Source organism: Ornithorhynchus anatinus, chromosome 12 (assembly GCF_004115215.2).
Source record: "Ornithorhynchus anatinus isolate Pmale09 chromosome 12, mOrnAna1.pri.v4, whole genome shotgun sequence".
Lineage (NCBI taxonomy): Eukaryota > Metazoa > Chordata > Mammalia > Monotremata > Ornithorhynchidae > Ornithorhynchus > Ornithorhynchus anatinus.
Window position 1 is genome coordinate 34,730,509 of NC_041739.1, and position 18,232 is coordinate 34,748,740.

General features: G+C 46.9%; 2 protein-coding genes across 4 annotated transcripts in view; one reads left to right on the forward strand and one right to left on the reverse strand.

Annotated features, from left to right (window-relative positions):
• Window positions 1-1,837: 1,837 nt before the first annotated feature.
• On the forward strand, window positions 1,838-12,504 carry TIFA (TRAF interacting protein with forkhead associated domain). The gene is made up of 2 exons (XM_029077176.1): window positions 1,838-1,899; window positions 11,034-12,504. Exon 2 carries the CDS (start codon window positions 11,041-11,043, stop codon window positions 11,596-11,598), a length of 558 nt encoding a protein of 185 aa, XP_028933009.1. The 5' UTR covers window positions 1,838-1,899; window positions 11,034-11,040; the 3' UTR covers window positions 11,599-12,504.
• Window positions 12,505-14,515: 2,011 nt separating this feature from the next.
• AP1AR (adaptor related protein complex 1 associated regulatory protein) overlaps window positions 14,516-18,232 on the reverse strand; it is a 31,455-nt gene continuing 27,738 nt past the window's right edge. For all 3 annotated transcript variants that reach the window (XM_029076759.2, XM_029076757.2, XM_029076760.2), the window contains one exon: window positions 14,516-15,642. In XM_029076759.2, coding sequence (XP_028932592.1) covers window positions 15,377-15,642 — 266 coding nt within the window. In that variant the 3' untranslated portion in view covers window positions 14,516-15,376. The remainder of the gene's footprint in view (window positions 15,643-18,232) is intronic.

Genomic DNA, 18,232 nt, shown 5'->3' on the forward strand with positions numbered 1-18,232 from the left:
TGCTCTGCACCTAGTAAGTGCTCAATAAATACTACCGAATGAATGAACAAATACCAACATGATTAATAAATATGATTGAATGAAATCAGAAGCGGCCTTCATGGGCCAAAAAAACAGGTCGGACTTCATTTCCCACCTAGGACCTCCTTGTGGGCAAAGGATGTGTCTGTGTGTTGTTGTGTGGCACTTGAGATGCAGCGTGGCGTAGTGGAAAGAGCCCGGGCCTGGGAGTCAGAGGTTGTGGGTTCTAATCCTGCCTCTGACACTTGCCTGCTGTGTGACCTTGGGCAAGTCACTTCGCTTCTCTGGGCCTCAGTTCCCTCATCTGTAAACTGGGGATGAAGACTGTGAGTCTCACGTGGGACAGCCTGATGACCCTCTGTCTCCCCCAGCGCTTAGCACAGTGCTCTGCACATAGTAAGCGCTTAAATGCCAACATTATTATTCCCTGGGCCTCAGGTCCCTCATCTGTAAAATGGGGATGAAGACTGGGAGCCTCATGTGGGACAACCTGATGACCCTGGATCTCCCCGAGCGCTTAGAACGGTGCTTTGCACATAGTGAGCGCTTAACAAATACCAACATTGTTATCATTATTATTATTAATTATTATTATTATCGCCCTTCCTCCCCCGGGGAGCAGGGGGCTAATTTCTCCTCCCTCCCGCAAAGCCCGCACGGGGAGGCGCCTTTTACCTCTCTCTTCTCCTCCTCCTCCAGCAGCGCGGCTCGGTGGAAAGAGCCCGGGCTTGGGAGTCCCAAGTCGTGGGTTCGAATCCCGCTCTGCCACTTGCCAGCTGTGTGACCTTGGGCAAGTCACTTCCCTTCCTCTGGGCCTCAGTGACCTCATCTGGCAAATGGGGATGAAGCCTGGGAGCCCCACGTGGGACAAGCTGATCACCTTCTATCCTCCCCAGCGCTTAAAACAGTGCTCGGCACATAGTAAGCGCTTAACAAATACCAACATTATTATTATTATTATTGTTAGCTGGGGGCGGCCCGAGCGACGAATCCCATTGGCCGCGCTCCGCCCTTATTCCCCGCCCCCTCCTTCTCATTGGACGGCTTCCGTTGATGGACAGGTCCAGCTACGAATCTGAAGCCTCTCCCCGCCCTCGACCCGCCCTTCTCCACCTCCTCAATGAACGATAGTAGTGGCGGTTGGGCGGGCCCGAACGACGAATCCCATTGGCCGCGCCCTGCCCTTGTTCCCGCCCCCCGCCTTCTCATTGGACGGCTTCGATTGATGGACAGGTCCAGCTACGAATCCGAGGCGTCTCCCCGCGCCAGGGTCCTCCACCTCCTCAATGAACGATCGTAGCAGCAGTTGGGCGGCCACGAGAGACTAATCCCATTGGCCGCGCCCCGCCTTTATCCCCGCCCCCTCTTCCTCATTGGACGGCATCCATTGATGGACAGCTCCAGCGACGAATCCGGAGCCTCTCCCCGCCCTTCTCCTCCTCCTCAATGAACGAGAGTAGTAGTAGTGGCGGGGGGGGCGGGCCCGAACGACGAATCCCATTGGCCGCTCCCCGCCTTTAGTCCCGCCCCCTCGTCCTCATTGGACGGGGTCCGCTGATGGACAGGTCCAGCTACGAATCCAAGGCCTCTCGCCGCCCTTCTTCTCCTCCTCCGCAATGAACGAGAGTAGTGGCGGGGGGCGGGCCCGAACGACGAATCCCATTGGCCGCTCCCCGCCTTTAGTCCCGCCCCCTCCTCTTCATTGGGCGGCTTCCGTTGATGGACAGCTCCGGCTACGAATCCGGGATTCGGCGCGCGGAATTGGGCGGCCGCGGCGGCAGCGGGAGCTCGGCAGAGCGTTGGGGGCAGCGGCGGCGGCGGCGGCAGCAGCAGCAGCAGCAGCAGCAGCAGCAGCAGCGCGTGCGCGACCCCGCCCAGGTCAGTTGGATCAATTGATCGATTGATTGATTGATGGGGGGGGCGGAGCCGGGACAGTCAGGACCGGCGTGGGGGGGGAGGGGGGTCGGATCCCATTGACTCCGTCACCGAGCGCTTAGTGCAGTGCTCTGCACAGAGTCAGCGCTCAATAAATACTGTTGAATGAATGAATGAATCCACCCCAGCGCTTAGTACAGTGCCCGGCCCCTAGGAAGCGCTTAACAAATACCATAAATATTATTATTATTGTGATTATTATTATATTATTATCTCTCCTTATTGCTGTCTTGTGCTTAGTGCTCTGCACAGAGTCAGCACTCAATAAATATTATGGAATGAATGAATGAATCCACCCCAGCGCTTAGTACAGTGCCCGGCCCATAGGAAGCGTTTAACAAATACCATAAATATTATTATTATTGTGATTATTATTATATTATTATCTCTCCTTATTGCTGTCCTGTGCTTAGTGCTCTGCACAGAGTCAGCGCTCAATAGATACTATTGAATGAATGAATGAATGAATCCACCCCAGCGCTTAGTACAGTGCCCGGCCCATAGGAAGCGCTTAACAAATACCATAAATATTATTATTATAATATTATTATTATTATATGATTATCTCTCCTTATTGCTGTCTTGTGCTTAGTGCTCTGCACAGAGTCAGCGCTCAATAGATACTGTTGAATGAATGAATGAATGAATGAGTCCACCCCAGCGCTTAGTACAGTGCCCGGCCCATAGGAAGCGCTTAACAAATACCATAAATATTATTATTATTGTGATTATTATTATATGATTATCTCTCCTTATTGCTGTCCTGTGCTCAGTGCTCTGCACAGAGTCAGCGCTCAATAGATACTGTTGAATGAATGAATGAATGAATCCACCCCAGCGCGCTCAGTAAATCCTATTGAATGAATGAATGAATCCACCCCAGCGCGCTCAGTAAATACTATTGAATGAATGAATGAATCCACCCCAGCGCGCTCAATAAATACTGTTGAATGAATGAATGAATCCACCCCAGCGCTTAGTACAGTGCCCGGCCCTTAGGAAGCCCTTAACAAATACCATAAATATTATTATTATAATATTATTATTATTATATGATTATCTCTCCTTATTGCTGTCTTGTGCTTAGTGCTCTGCACAGAGTCAGCGCTCAATAAATATTATGGAATGAATGAATGAATCCACCCCAGCGCTTAGTACAGTGCCCGGCCCATAGGAAGCGCTTAATACCATAATTATGATGATGATGATATTATTATGATGTTATTGGCTCTTGATTGCTGTCTTGTGCTTAGTGCTCTGCACAGAGTCAGCGCTCAATAGATACTGTTGAATGAATGAATGAATCCATCCCAGCGCTTAGTACAGTGCCCGGCGCGTAGGAAGCGCTTAACAAATACCATTATTATTATTATAATTATATGATTATCTCTCCTTATTGCTGTCTTGTGCTTAGTGCTCTGCACAGAGTCAGCACTCAATAAATATTATGGAATGAATGAATGAATCCACCCCAGCGCGCTCAATAAATACTATTGAATGAATGAGTCCATCCCAGCACTTAGTACAGTGCCCGCCCCATAGGAAGCGCTTGACAAATACCGTAATAATTATTATTATTATTGTGATTATTTTATGATTATCTCTCTTGATTGCTGTCTTGTGCTTAGTGCTCTGCACAGAGTCAGCGCTCAATAAATACTGTTGAGTGAATGAATGAACGAATCCACCCCAGCGCTTAGTATAGTGCCAGGCCCATAGGAAGCGCTTAACAAATACCATACTCGTTTCGATGATTATTATCGTGTTATCTCCTCATTGCTCTCTTGTGCTTAGTACAGTGCCGTGCACCCAATAAGCACTCAATAAATACAATTGAATGAATGAAGGATGATGGTCTTTGTTAAGCGCTTACTACGTGTCAAGCACTGTTCTGAGCGCTGGGGTAGATACATAGTATTCATTCATTCAGTAGTACTTATTGAGCGCTTACTATGTGCAGAGCACTGGACTGAGCGCTTGGAATGGACAGTTGGGCAACGGAGACAATCAGGTTGTCCCACGTGAGGCTCACGGTCTTCATCCCCATTTTCCAGATGAGGTAACCGAGGCCCAGAGAAGCGAAGTGACTTGCCCAAAGCCCCACAGCCGACCAGTGGCGGAGGCGGGATTAGAACCCACGACCTCGGACCCCCCCCAGCCCGGGCCCTGGCCCCCCTGAGCCACGCTTGCTTCTCTCATAATAACAATAATAATAATGTTGGTATTTGTTAAGCGCTCACTACGTGCCGAGCACTGTTCTGAGCGCTGGGGGAGAGACAGGGTCATCGGGTCGCCCCACGTGAGGCTCACCGTCTTCATCCCCATTTTCCAGATGAGGTCACTGAGGCCCAGAGAAGTGAAGGGACTTGCCCACGGTCACCCAGCTGACAAGGAGCAGTGATGTGTCTATATCTACAATTAAATTTGGACAGTAATGATGTTGGTATTTGTTAAGCGCTTACTAGGTGCCGAGCACTGTGCTGAGCGCTGGGGGAGATCCAGGGTCATCAGGTTGGCCCACGTGGGGCTCCCAGGCTTCACCCCCATTTTACAGATGAGGGAACTGAGGCCCAGGGAATAATAACAATAATAATGTTGGTATTTAAGCGTTTACTAGGTGCCGAGCACTGTGCTGAGCGCTGGGGGAGATCCAGGGTCATCAGGTTGGCCCACGTGGGGCTCCCAGGCTTCACCCCCATTTTACAGATGAGGGAACTGAGGCCCAGGGAATAATAACAATAATAATGTTGGCATTTAAGCGCTTCCTAGGTGCCGAGCACTGTGCTGAGCGCTGGGGGAGATCCAGGGGAATGAGGTTGTCCCACGTGGGGCTCCCAGGCTTCACCCCCATTTTCCAGATGAGGGAACCGAGGCACGATGAAGTGACTCTGCCCACCGTCACCCAGCTGCCCAGGGGCGGCGTCGGGATCCGAATGAGGGCCGTCCCCTGCCTTCATCCATCCCCTCGTACGGATTGAGCGCCTACTACGCGCAGGGCAGTGTACTGAGCGCTGGCAACGGGGGAATCGTGCCGGCCAACTCCGCCGCCCTGCAGCGGCCCGAGCGCTTAGCACAAGGCCCTGCGCCCAGTGGGCGCTCGGTAAACCCCACCGGGGAGGAGAAAGGGGCGCTCAGCCCAGCGCCAGGGTTGCAGGGGGATGAGCTGGACCCCGCAGGCGCCCCCGGGCCCGCTCTCCTCTCCTCTCCTCCCCTTGCCGCAATTTTCCAACCTTCGGACCCAGAAACGAAATCCGGGCCTGCGCCGGGACTTTCCCAGCCGCGCCAACAGTAAACCGGCGGTTACGACATAGCCCCCCCCCGTGGCCGGACGGCCAAGAGCTGCCTCCTCTCCTCCCCCTGCCCCATCCTCGGCCCGGCCCGGAGGAATCGGGAGGAGCCGCATTCATGCAATTTATTGTGCACTAAATGGGTGCAGAACACTGTACTAAGCGCTTGGGAGTGAACGCCAGAGGAATGGGGGGGGGGAGCCGCATTCACGCAATCGTATTTATTGAGCGCTTGCTGCGTGCGAAACACTGTACTGAGCGCTTGGGAGTGAAGGCCAAGATTGGGTGGACTGCGGCTCCAGGGAGGCCTCAGCAGGGGAGAATGCCAAGGGCATTTCCAGCCTAAAACCCTGTTTGGGGAAATGCCCTTTTTTCGTCTGGCTGTGCTGGACACTTTTATTATTATTTTTTTTTAAGAGGCACTGAAGATGCAAAGCTCCCATTTCTCAACTCCATCCCTCCGACAGCGTGGCCCAGTGGAAAGAGCCCGGGCTTTGGAGTCGGAGGTCATGGGTTCGAATCCCGGCTCGGCCCCTCGTCAGCTGGGTGACTGTGGGCAAGTCCCTTCGCTTCTCTGGGCCTCAGTGACCTCCTCTGTAAAATGGAGATGAAGACTGGGAGCCCCACGTGGGACCACCTGATTCCCTTGTGTTTACCCCAGCGCTCAGAACAGTGCTCTGCACAGAGTAAGCGCTTAACAAATACCAACACTATTATTATTATCTGCAGGTTTGGGTGGCTCTAGGTTTGAAATAATAATTTGGTGTTTGTTAAGCGCTTACTCTGTGCAGAGCACCGTTCTAAGCGCCGGGGGAGATACAGGGTCATCAGGTCGTCCCACGTGGGGCTCGCAGTCTTCATTCCCATTTTCCAGAGGAGGTAACTGAGGCACAGAGAAGTTGAGTGACTTGCCCACAGTCACACAGCTGACAAGTATGCCAAACTGCCCCCTCAAGAATATCTGGGCTCCTCAAAGATCGGGCCGGAGGCATAGGCGCGTGAGACAAAGAATGTAAGAACGGTGTTTCGGATAAATGGAGTCAGGATTAATTGCTCTCCGTCTACTCTAGATCTTCCTAAATTCTATCATGCTAATATTATTCATTCCATCGTATTTATTGAGCGCTTACTGTGCGCAGAGCACTGTACTGAGCGCTTGGACTGTACAGTTGGGCAACAGAGCGGGACAATCCCTGCCCAGTGACGGGCTCCCAGACCAGTCGGGGGAGAAAAAATATTAAATGTTAAATCTTTAACCAATGCGATCGTAACCTGGTGGGCTCTTTGAGTTTCCGTTTGAGTTGGCTCTGTGCCAGTGATTGGTTGTGGCCGTTTCGACTCTCGGATATTTTTCCTTTCCTGTTCAACACAAATACGGTTACTGGTTAATAATAATGTTGGTATTTGTTAAGCGCTTACTATGTGCAGAGCACTGTGCTAAGCGCTGGGGGAGACGCAGGGGAATCAGGTCGTCCCACGTGGGGCTCACGGTCTTCATCCCCATTTGACAGATGAGGGAACTGAGGCCCAGAGAAGGGAAGTGACTTGCCCACGGTCACCCAGCTGGCAAGTGGCAGAGCCGGGATTCGAACCCATGACCTCTGACTCCAAAGCCTGTGCTCTTTCCACTGAGCCACGCTGCTTCTCGTTACTGTGTGCAGAGCACTGTACTAAGCGCTTGGAATGGACAAATGGGTAACAGATAGAGACGGTCCCTGCCCTTTGACGGGCTCACGGTCTGATCGGGGGAGACAGACGAGAACGATAGCGATAAATAGAATCGAGGGGATGAACATCTCATTAAAACAGTAGCAAATAAATAGAATCAAGGTGGAGGTACATCTCATTAACAAAATAATAGAACCAAGGTGAGGTACCTCTCATTAACAAAATAAATAGGGTGATGAAAATATATACAGAATCCCCTCCCTCTCTCCCCTTTCGTTCGTCCTCCTTTTCCCCTTCCTGTCTTTTCCCAGCGAGGCTAATCATAAAGTGGTCCCTGACCCCCCCCAAAAAAAGAAAAATAAAAAAGCTTTTGCACAGTCCAGCCCTGAAAACCCAGCAGGATGTGCCATCCCACAATTGTTGCTCGTCTGTTTCATCGCTGACCCGAGGAGGAAAATCTCCAGTGAGATCATAGGGTTTAAGGCAATAATTTCCAGTCACAGCCGGAGCCAAAAGGTTAGAAGAGTTAAAGTTGGAATTCTGCACGCAAACTGAGCCGACTCTGTTGTGCCGGGAGCGTCCAAATCCCCGGACCTCTCCTTGCAGAGCAGAAGACACCCTCTTAAATTCCTCACAAGACAGGGCCTGAAAGAGAGCATAGTTTTCATTAAGGTAGCTGGTTTTAAAGCCACCCCTTGCTACGGTCTTGATTGCAAATTAAAGGGCAAAATTTTAATCTGGAAACCGTTGCAGTAGAACCGGCTGAAAATACTTGATTTTTTTTTTTATTACGTCCGACGGCTCCCGTCGACACGCCGCCCGTTTCCAACGGCACAGCCCAAGGGTGACAAAATATTCACGGTTCAGAAGCGGCGGTTGCACATCTGTAAAACGAGGACCCACGAGAACGTCTCTCCCAAGTTCTCTTTATTTTGTTTGCCTCTTCATACTCCGATGATTTCAACCGAAAATCCTCATAACGAGTGGGAGGGTAGAGTCTAATTCATTCAATAGTAGTTATAGAGCGCTGACTATGTGCAGAGCACTGTACTAAGCGCTTGGAATGGACAAATCGGTAACAGATAGAGACGGTCCCTGCCCTCTGACGGGCTCACGGTCTAATCGGGGGAGCCGGACAGACACGTTTATCTCATTTTTGGGTCTGCATCCTGTGCTAGATTGTAAACTCGTTGAGGACAGGGAACACGATTAGTAAGCTATCGTACTCTCCCAAGTGCTTAGTACAGTGCTCTTCACACAGAAGCGACAGGTTTTTTTTGTTTTGGGTTTTGTTTGTTTTTTAAGAAAACAACGATCCAGCCAGCAAAGACAATCCCTGCCCTTTGACAGGCTTATCGGGGGAGACAGACAAGAACATGACATCTAGTACGCCGCAGTTATTTGTCATCTACTATTGGTATTACTACTGAGATATTTTTCTGAGTAACAATATGTCAAGTTTTAGGGGAAGACTTTCAGTTACCGAAAGAAATACCAGCTCAGTCTCCTGTGTAGATTGTGAAACCCTTGTGGGACAGGGACTTTGTCCGATCTGATTAGCCTGTATTATCTTGCAGGGGCTTAAGAAATTTCAGTTATCATCATCATTATCGTATTTAAGCGCTTACTACAGGTACACACTGTACTAAGGACTGGGCTGGATACACTCTAATCGGGTTGGACCCCGTTCACGTCCCGCATGGGGTTCCCGGTCTTAACCACTAGGCCACACCGAGAATAACGACGATGGCCTTTGTTAAGCGCTTACTATGCGCAAAGCACTGTTCTAAGCGCTGGAGAGGATACGAGGTGATCCGGTTGTCCCACATGGGGCTCACAGTCTTCATCCTCAGAAGCTGAGTTGCCTAATGGTTAGAGCACGGGCCTGGGAGCCAGCAGGAGCTGGGTTCAAATCCTGGCTCCATCGCCTGTCTGCTGTGTGACCTCGGGCTAGTAACTTGGTTTCTCTGTACCTCAGTCACCTCACCCGTAAAGTGGGGATTAAGACTGTAAACCCCTGGTGGGACGGGGACTGTGTCCGACCCGATTAGCTTGTATCTACCCTAATGCTTAGAACGGTGTCTGAGTGCTTCAAAAAAAAAAAATAAATGATTCCAAGGTGGTGAAAAGGAAGTTAGAGAAGGCAGGGGTACGGTCAGCAGTGCTAGGGGAGTTAGCAAAAACGGGACACTCTCGGAAGGAATATTAGAAGTGTAGGTTTAGGCATAATGAGTTGGATTCAGGAGGAGATACGAGACAGGAGAGCAAGGGAGGTGAGAGGTCAGGGTTAGCGATTGCAGGTTGCGCACACAGCAGTAGTAATTTCAAGTAATGTAAGGGGGAAAAATTCCTTGAAGGTGGAGAGTATGCATGAGAAAAGTTAGAGGCCTGGAATTAAGCCCCGAAAGACACCTGCGATTAGGGGTAGAGAGGATAAGGAGACAGAGAAGGAGCAATTTAAAGAGGAGAAAAGGCTCGTTATGCTGATTCTGTTTGTGGTGTACTCTCCCAAGTGGTTAGTACAGTACTCTGCGCATACTAAGCACTCATTCATTCATTCAATAGTATTTATTGAGCGCTTACTATGTGCAGAGCACTGTACTAAGCGCTTGGAATGGACAAATGGGTAACAGATAGAGACGGTCCCTGCCCTTTGACGGGCTCACGGTCTGATCGGGGGAGCCGGACGGACGAGAACGCTGGCGATAAATAGAATCGAGGGGAAGAACATCTCATTAAAGCGACAGCACATAAATAGAATCAGGGTGATGTACATCTCTTTGACAAAATAAATAGGGTGATGAAGACATATACAGTTTAAGCGGACGAGTACGGTGCCGAGGGGAGGGGACGGGAGAGGGGGAGGAGCGGAGGGAAAGGGGGGAGAAGAGGGTTTAGCTGCGGAGAGGTGAAGGGGGGGTAGAGGGAACAGAGGACAAAGGGGAGCTCAGTCTGGGAAGGCCTCTTGGAGGAGGTGAGCAGTGGATACCACTGGTTGATTGATACCATACCCTAAAAATCAAGAGCAGAAAGTTACCAGGAAAGAGTCGTCAACAAGGTTGAAGGTTTAGGATGAGGGTTTTTAGAAGTCTTGATCGAATGGTTGAAGTCAGAATAGTTTCTGAGGTGGGAGTAGTCGTAGACGACACATTTAGTCAGCACCCACTGGATGCAGTGCCCTGAACTTCGTAAAAGGGTGGGAAGTTGAAAGCAAGGAGTGATACAGTCCACACCCACCAAGACCGTACAATCTAATGGGGAAGACAGACACACAAATATTTACAGAGTAATAAAAGCAGCTGAATGTAGAACAATGTACCTAAGCGCTAGTGATGACTGAGGGCTTAAATGGCTTGGGACGCGGGGGATTAATGAGGGAAGGCTTGTTGGCGGGTCAAGGCTTTCGGGAGGGTTTGGACTTCGGGGAGGGCCGTGTCGGACAGAGTTTTGGGGGATTCTTCCAAGTTTGGGGGACATGGAGCAAAGGGGGTCCGAGGGGAGCAAGGAGAATGAAGCGGGTGAGTCGAGGAGGAGGCGGAGCCAGAGGTTGTCCTGGGACGAAGCAAAACAAAACAAAAAAAAAGTGGGTTGGCGAGTAGTGTGTTAACCTGATCGCAGGCAGGGAATGTGTTTATTGTTAGACTGTACTCTCCCAAGCGCTTCATACAGTGCTTTGCACACAGTAAGCGCTTAATAAATATGATTGAATGAGATCAGATCAGATCTGTGGTGGAGTTGATTGACAGCCTCAAAGTCAAAAGCCTGAAGAATAGAGAGGACACCACTGGAATGGGAGACCTTATTTTTTTAGGGTATTTAAGCGCTTACTACGTGCCAGACACCGTACTCAGTGCTGGGGTAGATAGAAGCTCATCGGGTTGCACACAGTCCGTGACCCACGTGGGGATCGCAGTCTTAATCCCCGTTTTACAGATGAGGTGACGGATGCAGAGAGAAGGGGAGACCTTGAAGGAGAGACTCGGCGGAGAGAAAGTGGAAGCTGAGGGAGTACGAGGGCATGACCCGAGTGCTTTAAAATGGGCGTCGGGGCGTGAGTTCCACCCCAGAAGGGGAGGGGTCTGGGAAATGCGCTGACTTGACCGTCTCGATGATCCCTCACAGAGCCAACATGTCCAGTTTTGAAGACGCCGACACCGAAGAGACGGTAACCTGCCTCCACATGACAGTCTACCATCCTAACCAACAGCAGAGTAAAGTGTTTCAATCCCTGAAGTTCCTCCATCGAGATCGACTTCGGGCCAGTGAAGTGGTGAAGTTCGGGCGAAACCCCAACACCTGCTACTATACGTTCATGGACAGACAGGTGTCCCGCGTTCAGTTTTCACTGCAGCTGTTCAAACCTTTCAACAGCCCGGCGCTCTCATTCGAAATAAAAAACATGAGCCAGAGGGTTAGCCTGATCGTGGACAACGTGGAGCTGAATTACCTGAACAAAATGGACCTGCCGCACAAGTGCATCGTACGCTTCGGAGACTACCAGTTTCTGTTGGAGAGGGAGGACGGAGAGTCGCAGGAGTTTTTCGAGATTCGCTTTACGTTGGCTCAGGAGTCCCTCCTGCAGGAGAAGTGCTTGCCGCTGCAAAAACCCATACCCGAATACGGCATCTCGGCCATTTTTCACTCCAGAACCGAATATCCTATCGAGATCGATGAACACGAATCATGAGAAGGTGGTCAATCGATGATACGTAGTCGGATCGCAGAATTTGCAACTGACAGAATCCACAGACAGTGAATACAATCAATCATTCAAGGTTTAAGTGAACTTCAGTACCGTCACTCCTGCTGTTAGGGTTCAAATCTCAAACTTCACACCTACTTAACTTTGAATCATTTCACTCTGTCGCTGGTCATAAAGGTCGTCACCTGCAGGAGCGGGAAATTTCTCTGTCATTTCTGTGGTGTCTCAGAAAGGATAACTAAGCTTTTTGAAATATCATCAAGGAAAAATTGTTGGCGTGAGAACCGTCACTGGGTTTGATGCCTGTTTGAAGTGGTAAAGCTAATTTTATTGAGTAGCCAAGGTGTTTTTTATGTACTTTTACTTTTATCATATAACTATTAGGTTATTTCTAAGGTAGTAGCATTATTATGAAGCTTACTCATAACTCAGCTTACTCATAACTCTTAATTCTTTTAGTAGTGGTTGTTCATCTTTATTATGGAGTCCCAACACTGTACGAGGGGATGTTCAGAACAGAGGTAGACACTTTATTAGGAAGCCAACTAATGATTTCCTATGAAGAAAATTCCCGGGCTTATTTAATTCTGGGTAAGGTGAAAATATTAAATGGAGTTTAGCAGCTGTGTTAAAAGGTGGGAATGGGATTTAAAACCACTGTTTAACCGTCTTTTGAGAAATGCTTTCTGTCTCCTGCTTGTTGCATCAGTTAGGTTGGGAAGAAATTATCTAGGTCTGAATGCCAAGGCTGTGAATTGCCGTTTGCTAGCTTATTGGAGGGAGGGGGCACCTACTGGCCCCTGTTCGTCTCTAGAATAATGATCGGTGTAACATACTCTGTAATAATCTGAAATGCATGACAGTTCTTAAAATAAAGGCCTTTTAGAACAAGCTGGTTTCTCCACCTTCATCTAAAAGCATCGCTCTGTTCAGAAAATTTGCTTTTCTGTAACTTTCTGGGGGAAGATAAAGGAGACAAAGTTAAGAAGAAGAGTGAAAAGTTAAAGAGTAGATCTGACTCTCATTCCTTGCGCTCCAAGGCAGTAATTGATGTAGTATGTTCAGGAATCCCACTCTTCTTCGCTCCTTCCACCCTCCCTCTTCCAAAGGTTTCTTGGGGTTTTCTTCCAGTGGTATATAAGTGCTTACTACATGTCAAGCACTGTTCTAAGCACGGGGCAGATACAAAATTAATCATGCCAGATACAGTCTCTGTCCCACATGGGACTCACAGTCAAGTAGGAGGGAAAAAAGGTATCGAATCCCCACTTTTTGCAACTGAAAAGAAACTGAGGCAGAGAGAAGTTAATAATAATAATAATAATAATAATGATGGCATTTAAGCACTTATTATGTGCAAAGCACTGTTCTAAGCGCCGGTGAGGATACAAGGTGATCAGGTTGTCCCACGGGCGGCTCACAGTCTTAATGCTCATTTTACAAATGAGGTAACCGAGGCACAGAGAAGTTAAGCGACTTACCCAAAGTCACACAGCAGATGTGGGAAAGATACAAAATAATCAGTTTAGACATAATCCCTGAGCCACATCAGGCTCATGGTCTAAGTGGGAGGGAGACCAGGCACTGAATCCCCATTTTCCAGATGAGAAGACTGAGGCACAGAGAAGTTAAGTAACAGTCCCAAAGTCACAGAGCTGACAAGTGGCAGAGATGGGATTAGAATTTAGGTCCTCTGACTCCCAGTTCTACGCTCTTCCTACTCATCATGCTGCTTCTCATAGCATGTTGTTTCTGAATTGAAACTTTCCAAGCGCTTAGTACAGTTCTCTCCATATAGTAAATGCTCAATAAATACAACTGAATGAATGAATGAAAATTCTACAAAGTAGGAGATAAGGGCATTTTTCATTTACAAAGGGGAAAATAATGGTAAATGAGCAAGATTATTTTTTAAATGTAAAAATGTGTTTATTCACAATTAAAGAGCTGATCCCATTCCTTCAAAAAGTTCCTAATATGGACGAATGCCAAGAAAAAACTGGAAGGGTGTAGCTTATGTCTAACCGAAAATATACATCCGATGTATACAAACATTAAAAAGCATCTTATAAGCAATGAAAATGTAATTACATTCAAAGTATTTTCAATGACATAGCTACAACTTAAATTATGACAGGGCAATTTAAATTAACAACAGCATTGACTAATTCATTATATTTACATATTTAGTCAAAGTGTCAAGTGTTTTTATAAGATACAAAAGGAAAAATGAAAATCTAGTACCCTTGCTTGTCTTGTAGATTGAGATAACTGAATGGCCATTTTTTGGGGGGGGGGGGGGGGGCGGGTGGAAACGTTAAGACCTGGTAAACCCTTATTACCTATATCTGCACCTTCTGACTATCAATCAGTCAATCGATTGAGTACATCTGCACCTTCTGATCTGAGGATATGAGGATGTGTACTGCTTTTGGCGAAAAAGAAACTAACGAAGAAAATAGACAATTTGAGATACTCATTTTATGTGGATTCCCAGAAAACCAAAAAGGAAAAATTTAATGCTAGGGCATTTTGCTCCCTTAATCGTACTCAGTTCGTCGGGAAGCATCGGGGAGAAAAAGTTGTCATTACAAGCTGGGGGGGGGGGGGGGAGACGGGACGGACTTGAGTTTAATCAATCAATGGTACTTATTGAGCACTTACTCTGTGCAGAACACTGTACTTAGCGCTTGGGAGAGAACAATACGACAGAGTCGGTAGACATGTTCCCTGCCCACAACAAGCTTACAGTCTGGAGGACTCAAAGCCCATTATTTTCTCCTCCATAAAACTGAACATAATTGCTCCACACCTTCATCCAGTAAACGACTTATTGGAAAGACACAAATAGCACATTAGGCTTTTTTCCATATAAACAAGTACAAAGAACTGACAGCTCTCCCTGTGTAAAAATTATTTCATTTAATACTCCTCTGACTCATTCCAAGTGCGGGCTTAGAAACCACAATTGTAAAAGGTGCTCTCAAGCAAATATCCCTTTACAGCAGTACACGAAGGTTTCTTTTTTTCCATGGAATTCGTGAAATGTTTATTGTGCGTCACGCGCTGTAACTTTGTAAAAGTAGCTGCTGATTTTGAAAAATACACGTTGAGCAGGGACAATCCCACTAAATGTAGTGACCATGTGGAAAAGGAGTTATTAGAAATTGATGTTTTACTATTCCTTCAGCAAATATTACTCAACCAGTTGTGCTTCGTAGGAGATGACAACAGTCAAGTAAATGAGGGAAATCAGTAAGGCTGGCTTGGAGGAAGCTTTCACAAGACAAATCATATCTGAAATTGCTAACTTCCACTTCACTACCCCCTTCATACCTCCCAAGAATGCAGAACGTAAGCGATTTAAGAGATTTTCACATTCAGATACTGAAATAATATCACCGGATGGTCCGAAGTTTTAGATTCGTGAGTTTAAAAATGGAAACCAGAACTATACCTGGAGAGAAAACGGCCAGTTCAAACGTACACCTGTCAAACTAATGCTTAGATTAGTGCAGACGGTTTAACGTGAAGTCACATCCGATAACACGATGGCATCGACCAACTTTTTCTAAAAAATGGAAGGTAGATGATGAAATTGCACTTAATTCTGAATTAATTCAGATAGATCCTATCAATTCCATGTCACGCTCACGGCTTCTTCCCTCCCCCTTACAAAAAGGGCCGAGAACAAACACTCCCGCATCCTGTTTAACTTCCGACATTTGGTTACGACAGGTCAGTGGACCACGCCACTTTACCCTTATCTATCTTGCTGATCAGCATCGGATTTCTTCTCGTCAGAGACGGAGAGTTCCAGCACGGGATTCACAAATCCAGCGTACTCCGAGTTGCCGTTGTCATCCATTTCGGCACTCACAAAATCGTTCTCCCACTCCAGTCCGTTAGAGTCATCAGAAGCTGAGGTAGGGTGGCTTCCGCTCTTCTTGCCGCTATACCTTAGGGCTGCCCGGAGAATATCTTCTTCCGTTTTGGAGCGCTCTCTCATCGGCAGCATTCTGTTCATCCCTGTTGCGGGTAAAGAAGAGATCTGAGAAATGGCCAGAAAAGAGTTACCCAAATACTTCTCAATACGGTCTTTAAAGACATTAAAAAAAAAATCCCAGAATTTTTCATTTAGTTTTGTCCTCATAAATAGATCATAAATAACCTGTGAAGAAAATGGGGCGTGCTGTCGGCCAAGGACACGAAGAATACACCCAGACTCGTGTTTGTCTCTCTTTGGTCCAGGTTTACGGTTGTTTCCTCTCATTTTCGAAAATTAAAAAAACAACAAAAAATCACTAAAGGTGAACTTTCCATTTCATAATGAAGTGAGCCTTTCCCTTTTTTTATGGTATTTGCTAAGCGCTTAACTGTGTGCCAAGCACTGCACTAAGCATGGGGGTAAATAATCATTTTAACTTTAGAGCGCGACTGACTAACAAATGAAGGTTAATTTCGGGATCTTCAGATCCTGACAGAATTCTCATTAAACGTCCAACTGGTTTCCAAGTGATAGATTTGCCTCCAGGGTAATTCATTAGGTACTGTGGATACAGTACCAGAACAACTGCAGATGGAGCGTTCTGGAAGAGATGTGCCTATGAAGGTGCTGTGGGTCGGAAACGACTCGACAACATAAGACAAGACAGTGAAATTATTAATTTTTCACCTCCCAAATATCATTATTAAACCAACTTATGCATTACCCACAAGAGGGCAGTATCTGACTTCCCATAGTTGTGCGGAACACAGTGAACGCACGCGGCCACAGTCCAATTTTTGATTATTTTACTGGAACCGGAGCCAAAATAACCAATTGTTCTTCCTGAAAATTTAATTCTTTTTCTTTGCATTTACTGATTGTTTCTACTTGCCTTAGTCCCAACAATTTAGACGCTTTTCATACTTAATCGGTGACATTCTGGAGGTGGCTTAGATTATTGCCCTGGTTTACTGCTGGGCTATCTGAAAATAAGGAGATGTGCGTTCTGCTCTTTTTAAAAAAAGTATGTTGCTGCTTCAACCGTCTCTTCCAGGAATGGGGCTGGCGTGGGGGCTCCATGCTGCTTAGACGGTAAAGGTTGGGGCTGGGCAAAGGAGCAGAGGTGAGTTGCCCCATCTCTACCTTTCCTTCCCTCCCACCAAGAGTTCTCCAAATTCTCTACATAGGATTCTGAATTGTGAACTGGGTTTCCCCTTTCCCACTGTAAAGGAAATTTTTAATTTTCTTTCTTTTTTAAAAGGCGGGCTCAAATACCACCTGCATGAGTAACACACATTTCGATTCCCCGGGGGCATTCAGAGAAAATTACCGCTGCATTATCAGATCCTGAAATCGAAAAACTCGCTTAGAGGTCTTAATTGGCTCCATGAGAATAGTGTCAAGTGAAAAGGTGCTTGAATGAAGTGTAGTTTCCATTAAGAAATGATGCCAAGTGCACAGTGCACTTTCAACATCCCCAAATCATACAAAACAATATTTCTTAAAGGAATGAAAACCACAATAGCTAACACTATTAATTTACATGATTAAATAGCAATGTTAACATGTACCGATAATAAAGGATTATGAATTTCAGCAAGTACTAATTTACATATATTTAAAAATGTTCTTACCAGAAGTTCTGCATTCACTGATTTGACCTCCACCTGAGTCTAGACACTTCGGGACATCTAATTTAACTGCCCGATTTGGGAGACTTGTACTTTCCGGACTAATAATAATGATGGTGTTTGTTAAGCGCTTACTATGTGCCAAGCACTGTTTCTAAGCCCTGGAACATGCACAGAGAGCCACCTGGTACATGCCAGATTATATATATTCCTATGTCTTTCCATCACCATCAACAGCAGCATCAGTGATAGTGATTGAGTGCTTACTGTAAGCCCAGCACTGCGCTTGGGAGAGGACAATATAACAGAGTTGCTGACACGCTCCCTGCCCATGAGTGCTGAAGAAATACCACTGATTGAGATTCAGCTGCATTTTACCTGCCTGTTACTTGTGGATACTTGATACACCTATCAGAACTGTGCAAACTATTCCTGGGAGCCTTTGGGCTACCTAATGTTGGGGCTCTAGAAAATGTGAGCCCGTCATTGGGCAGGGATTGTCTCATCTGTTGCTGAATTGTACATTCCCAGTGCTTAGTACAATGCTCTGCCCATAGTAAGTCCTCAATAAATACTACTGAATGAAGAATGAAGACGACCCATTTGAACTAGTGGGTTGCACCTAAATGGTAATCACCACCAACTCATTCATTCATTCGTATTTATCGAGTGCTTACTGTGTGCAAAGCACTGACCTAAGTGCTTGGGAGAGTACTAATGTAACAATAGACACATTCCCTGCCCACAGCGAGCTTACAGTCTACGGGGGGAGACACACATTAATATTAATAAACTCGACACCAACCGGGAAAATATATCAAGTGATGTCCCACCTACTGTACTCTCCTAAGCGCTTAAGTGCAGTGCCCTGCACACAATAAGCACTCAATAAATACGACTGACTACTGACAGGCTGGTCTTAAAACTGCTACTATTCATCATTTCTCCTGGTCTTGACAAGCGAATCAAGAACATGCTCAAAAAATTTAAAAATCATTCC